Source organism: Etheostoma spectabile, chromosome 6 (genome assembly GCF_008692095.1).
Source record: "Etheostoma spectabile isolate EspeVRDwgs_2016 chromosome 6, UIUC_Espe_1.0, whole genome shotgun sequence".
NCBI classification, from domain to species: Eukaryota; Metazoa; Chordata; class Actinopteri; order Perciformes; family Percidae; genus Etheostoma; species Etheostoma spectabile.
In genome coordinates this window covers 23284541-23291172 of record NC_045738.1, presented here as the reverse complement: position 1 = coordinate 23291172, position 6632 = coordinate 23284541, and the positions used below count along the sequence as shown (strand labels likewise).

The following is a 6632-nucleotide window of genomic DNA, read 5'->3' as shown; positions in this document are numbered from 1 at the left end:
TAATTTTAAAACCTTTTTTTTTTTTGATCACTTTGATTCTCATTTAATTTTACGAGCCCAATGCATCCCAAACGCTGCTACTCTCTTCGGAGTTTTAAACTTGGACTGTATAAAAAAAGGTTGCGAGGCTCTCCCTCGTCTCCATTGAAGCCTCTGGGTTTACAGGCTGCTGGTGAGGTGCCAAAAAAAAAAAAAAATGCTGTTAGGTTCTGCCAATTTATTTGTGTCTTGTCATGGTTCACGTGTGCAATAAACACGACACTTTGTGAGATAAGAATCGTGGCAGAGTATCGTGATATCAATTCTTAGCTAAAAAATCGTGATTCCTATTTTCCCCCAAATCGTGCAGGCCTAGTTGTCTATTTTGTTAAATTTTCTTCGTTGTGCCCTAAGATGTCCTTGTTTATCTAGAAAGGTTGCCGCCAAACAAAAATGTATTGTTGTTATTATTACCAACCTATATGGCCTGTTTTTTAAGATTATTTTGTGGGCATTTTAGGCCATTATTGACAGGACAGCTGAAGAAAAAAAGGGGTGGGGGGGGGTCGGAATCGAACCCAGGCCCGCTGCATTGAAGTACACCTCTACATGTGGACCCACTGCTAGTTTGTCTTTCCCTGTCAGTCTCACCGTGTTCCCAGATCTCAGCAATTACTTTTGTGTGATCCGAAGCCAGTGTTATTATAATAATTGATAATTTGATGTACATTTACAATTTGATCCATGCCACTCTGTCTGTTGCTGCATTTCCCCTGACACGTTGGTCATAGTTCTGGGGTCTGAGTTTTTGGCATCTCTGCAGTGGACTACATACACCTGAGGTGTTCAGAGCATCAGTTTGGATTATAGTCAGGGTTTAAAATTAACCTTTTTGTCCAACAGCCAAATGGGTAGTGAATGTTCAATTTTTACCAGCCATTCAATAGATAACCATTGTTTTTTTTGGCTGGTGAGTGAAGCAAATCCTCCGGCCATTTGCAAATTCTACCAGCATTTGGCTGGAAGATGGTGCTAATTTTGAACCCTGATTATAGTTACTACTTGCACTTTGCTGTGGCATGGTCATTCATAAGTAGTTGCAGCTGTTCGGTCTCAGCAATCATTTTTATCCAGACAAACTCCAGAAGCCTCATCATCTGCTATCTCACATCCATCTTGTTGAGATCATACAAACCGAGATTAGCAGGCTAACCATGTGTGTATCCAGGGGAATTAAATTAGTCCAACAGGATCCGCATCTAACAGCTCTTCCCTGAGACAAATCATTGCTTTCAATTAGAATAAAAGCCCTGGAGGAGGGCGGCCTGAGCCAAGACCAGTCCGAGTAGCTGGTGGGTTTTATGACAGAGCCGGAGAGGGAGGAAGGCTGTTGAGCTGGGGTCTTCACTTTTTTTTTAAAGACATTGATTTGGTTTTGAATGAGCACGTTGTCGAGCTGAAGATTCTGCTTCACTGTATCGGCCGACATTTGATGATGTGAGACGGCGCACCGCAACGGTCGGTAATTAACAAAATGCCACCTGAGACGAACTGGAAATACTCATCGTTACTGGAATCAAGGCATTTAGGAAAACACAAACTGTCGGTATAAAGACAACTTAACAGGTTAAAATGCCTGTAACAAGACTCAGAAATGTCCCCCTTTGTTTCCTGTTCTGATCTCCAGCAGAAGCCTCAGTAAGACGCGCTTCTCACTATTAAAGCGATGTTATTGGTCCAGCGTCAGTTCAAATGTCTAAAAACGAAACTTATGTGGTCCTCCTGGGTCAAAAACGGACAAAAAAAATTTGACGTTTTCGTCCCTTTTTCAGACTATTTTTTTTGTTTTTTTTTTGTTTTCACTAACACCACCAAACTACCACTACAACTTTTACACTGCTTTTTGGAATTCATGGTCAATAAACCTCATTTATATAGAATTGTACCAAATATTTGACTAAAAAAAAGCAGAAATTAGCAATTATCTTGACTAATAGTTAAGATCAGAGGAATGAAAGTGATCAGTTGTATTTGCAAAGAGCGTTGTATGGAATCCAATCCATTTTTTTTGTGATTATTTGGTTAAAAAGAAACCCATATTTCAGATAGATATTTTTTAAAGGGGTCAAGGAGGGGTAAAGCACGTTACGTTGATTTGGAGGAACACCCCTGAGCATCCAGATTTAGTTTTAGTGATAACCCCGCCAGTTCCCTAAACCTAACCAATCTCCCCCCCCCTCTCCCCTTGTGTCATGCAGCTGGCCCCCAGAGAGCGGCAGGCCACCAACTACAGCCAGAAGCTGAAGGAGAAGTTCCAGCACCACCCGCAGATCAGACGCATCGCCCGCCACCGACATCTGCCCAAGAACGTCTACCACCAGAGCAAGGAGCTGAGGGTTATGAAAGAGGCTCGCCGTAGGAAGTACGTGTTCAATATTTTTAGAACCAGCTAATGTATCTATAGGAATGGCAGCCTTTGTGTCCGTGTAGAGGTGATGGGGACTTGGGCGGCTGCCAGGGTCGGTCTGACCTACGCAGTCACACCAGCCTAATGGAAAATCTCAGTGAGGGGACTGCCCCGTATGACATGGTCTCAATAGCCCTTACATACTCATTTACAGCATGCATGGGGGATTGATTGTCCCAGTTTGCCCTGCCGTCCAGTGAATCAGAGCCCAGTCTGCTGCTCTTTTTCCTAATTACTGACGGCATTGTGACCGTCACACTTGTTTGGACTGTGAATGATTTACCATCTATGCTTTATGCATTGTTTTCAGGGTGCATTAGTGTAGTCGGTGACGTAGGTGTTGGGTCAACAGTCTCATATTCAGTCTCTTCCTGCCTCCTCCTTTCTGTTTGCACATCTATCCCTTCCTGAATATTCTCCCCAGCAGCTTGCATTATTTTCATGGCTCTTCTTCTTTCGTTTTCCAGGGAGAGGAATGTCCGCAAGCACAGCAAGCCAGGAAGTGTTCCCGTTGTGTCTGAGAAGGAGAAGCACGTTGTCACTGTGGTCAAATAGTTCAGGGGTCTGGGAAGAGAACAGAAGACCGGAATGAAGATGAGGTGGAGCCCACGATCACACCAACATGAGACATGTTCAGACTTAAGAATTGAAGAAAATAAGTTAATATTTTTCAGTTGTGGGAAGGACAAGTGACAAGTTCTGCATCGATGGACGTGCCAGGAAATAGACTGTGAATATATTATCACAGGACCCACGATGATTAAAGAAATGAACTGATTAAATGGATTCAATGTCTTGTGACTTGGTACCTACTTCTTCCCTTTTTTTGATAGTTTTAGTTCCTATGAATTCTGTTCAAGAAATGTGCGACCGGAGATAAAGGTTTCAGTTGCTTGAAATGATTTGCTGTCCGACAACTCCTACTGTCAAAAAGGTTCTGTTCAAGAAAGAAAGAAAGAAAGACAGGCCTGTCGAACAGCTTGCTATCACAGCCTCATCCTTTCTGTATCCATGACCGTTCTCTAAGAAGTCTGTCTTCTGTTTGTTTTGTAGTTTCAACTTGGTAAATCGTACAAAATCCTATTACACCGCTCCATAAAGTAGCAGTGATTTACTGATGTTTAAGTAAGTTCCGGAGATTGTAAATGTTGACGAGCTGACAAAACTTCCTTTTAAAGCATACTGACACCTTGAGAAACATTGGAAAGTATTCTATATCCGCAGCAGGGGTTCTCTTATTTATTTTGTCTAATGCGGAGACAATTTAACCCTTGTGTTGTCCTCCCATCAACCAAGCAACTTTAGTTAAAAAATATTCGGTTGTCTTTTTGTTGCTTTCTCAACATTTTGTCAGTTTTTTCCAAGTTCTGTGTAACTTTTTCCAATATTTTTATTTGTTTTTTCACTGAAATTGAATTTAACGGAATGTAATAATTTAGAAACTGATCATATATTTTACTTGTTATGAGCATTGTAGAGAACCATTCAGGTTTTTTTTTTTTCTTTTCTTAAAAGAAAACCACATTTCTGATATAAAATATTTTGAAAATGGGTCAAAATTGCCTCGTGGACAACAGGAGGGTTAAAGTTGACAAGCCTGAAGAAAAAAAGGGGCAGATGATTTGATTTACTAGCAAAATGTTCAGTTTGCCGTGTTTTCCCTCAGTTTTGGAATACCTAATTTCCTATGGGTGAGGTAATAATAATAATTTATACTTTTTATTGATCCCCAGTGGGGAAATTACAATGTACACTCTGTATTGGCATTAATCACTACACACAGGCTTGAAATACACACACATGCTCAGGACCTATTCATGCTCAAATGGGGAGATGCCAGAGTGAGTGGGCTGCCTTGCTCAAGAGCACCTAGCCGTGCCCAGGAGGTGAACTGGCACCTCTCCAGCTACCAGTCCACACAGGGACTTGAACCTACAACCCTCTGGTTCCCAACCCAACTCCCCACGGAACTGGGTACTGCCGCAACCTGTACGTATATTGCAATAACCCTATAATACACTTTTACACTTAAGGTTTTGCTGTGATAACAATATGTTTGTATGAAATCATGATTGATGGATTCAGAATTCAAACTTGTTTGACTTGTATCACTGCAATGCTGCTAATTTAATTACAGCCCTAATGAGGTAGAGGCTGTATCCTCTTAACATTGTCCTTCAAATCCTATCAACGCTGCAGCCTGAGGGGGGGGGGGGGGGGGGGGGTCTTTAGGAATGGGTCAGGGATCAAGAGGAGGGACTCTTAGTCAAGGGGCACATCTGAGAAATGCATTACAGGGTTGAAGTCCCCAGTGGAGCGGGTTTTCAAGGAGGCTGACACACAGTTTGGGCTTTACTACCTAGAATCCTCTGTTCAGTTTTAAAGTAATATCTGTTTGAAATATATGTGCAACTCGTAACTTTCACAAATGATTACATTACATGTCATTTAGCTGACTCTTATCTCTTAAGCGACTTACCGTTGCTCCATGTCGCATGCCTCTGGAGCAGCTAGGGGTTTTAAGGGTCTTGCTCAGGGACACATTGGCTCATGTATTGCATTGGGAATCGAACCTGGGCCTCTCACCCTAAAGGCATGTGTCACATCCGCTGCAACATCACCACTTGGGGTTGGGGAAAAAAATCATTAAAAAACACATAACATCTCGATAATTTCTGTGACAATACTGTACCAATACATTTTCTAGTCTCACCGACTACCTAAAGTGCTTTTACATAGTACAGGAACCATTGACCACACACTGCTCATCAGATACACACATTTACACTTCAACGTGGGACCGCAAGGTCAGGAATCAAACCACTCTACCACTATACAAATGATATATTGGAGTTGTGAGTTTAGAGTCAGAAATCTGATATTAAAGGGGAATTATGCAGTTTTTTGTGTGCTTAATTTACCTTAACTGAACAGTTTCAGAGTCATTGAAATGGTAATATGACTTTTTTTTAGTTGAACTGGGGTCGTCTCGCTCCCCCGTACCGCCTTTGAGCGGAAAAACCAGCCTTGCAACTTTTAGCCGGCGAGTTGCTGAAACCTGTAGGGGGCTCTATAGAGAAACTTGTAGGGGGGGGCTCTATAGAGAAACCTGTAGGGGGAGCTCTATAGAGAAACCTGTAGTAGGGCTCTATAGAGAAATCTGTAGGGGGTGCTCTATAGAGAAACCTGTAGGGGGAGCTCTATAGAGAAACCTGTAGGGGGGGCTCTATAGAGAAACCTGTAGGGGGAGCTCTATGGAGAAACCTGTAGGGGGAGCTCTATGGAGAAACCTGTAGGGGGAGCTCTATGGAGAAACCTGTAGGGGAGCTCTATAGAGAAACTTGCGACCAAAAAAGCTTTTTTTTTTAAGTCAGAATCCTGAGGGGGGGGAAGGTGCAGGTTGGGGGTGTGCACTTGACCAACTGCCACTTTGCTCGTTTTGAAAGCCATGATGTCTCTCTCTCATGGGTGGGCCAAATTCTCTGGGCGGGCAAAGCAGAGAAAGGGGAGGTAACCTTGCCCCTTATGACCTCATAAGGAGATTCCAGATGGGCCCATCTGAGCTTTTATTTTCTCAAAGGCAGAGACGGATACCCAGGGCTCGGTTTGCACCTATCACCATTTCTAGCCACTGGGGGACCATAGGCAGGCTGGGGGAACTCATATTAATGCTAAAAAAAACTCATAAAGTGAAATCTTCATGCCATGGGACTTTAAAATGACTTCAAAATGTTGTCAATTGAGTGAAAAAAACTGGTGCAACTCTGAGCTTTATTTACGTCCATTTATCATCACAACATTTCTCTCATCAGCTGGCATCGAAGCCAGTGAGCACTTCACACTGCATTAAAAAACTGATCGGAACCAAGGAACAGTCATGGTCACTATAGTCATATCCTGTATTTATCGTACCACTTCATATTTCCCCCTTTCGCTGTGCTCATAATCTGGTTATGAAATATGCATCCTGCTCTTCCTGGTACAGGGTTGCTCCAGCTGCACACCGCTGCCTCCAGTCCGCGTTTTAGCGCCTGCTATCCGCCTGCTGTCAATGAACATCCAGCGCGTCCTCTGGCTTTATTCTTCTACGTGTTTCCATCGCTCCGCCTCTTCTTCCTATCTGGATTTTTTTTTATTCTCTCTCTCTTACTCTCGCTCTCCCCCACTCTCTCTCTCTCTCTCTCTC

At 42.9% G+C, this 6632-nt stretch overlaps 1 protein-coding gene across 1 annotated transcript in view; it reads left to right on the top strand.

Annotated features, from left to right (window-relative positions):
• The window catches only part of dcaf13 (ddb1 and cul4 associated factor 13), a 12408-nt gene extending 9279 nt beyond the window's left edge, over positions 1 to 3129 (top strand). The window contains exons 10-11 of the mRNA XM_032517863.1: positions 2238 to 2401; positions 2914 to 3129. Coding sequence (XP_032373754.1) covers positions 2238 to 2401; positions 2914 to 3001 — 252 coding nt within the window. The 3' untranslated portion in view covers positions 3002 to 3129. The remainder of the gene's footprint in view (positions 1 to 2237; positions 2402 to 2913) is intronic.
• The last annotated feature ends 3503 nt before the right edge of the window (positions 3130 to 6632 follow it).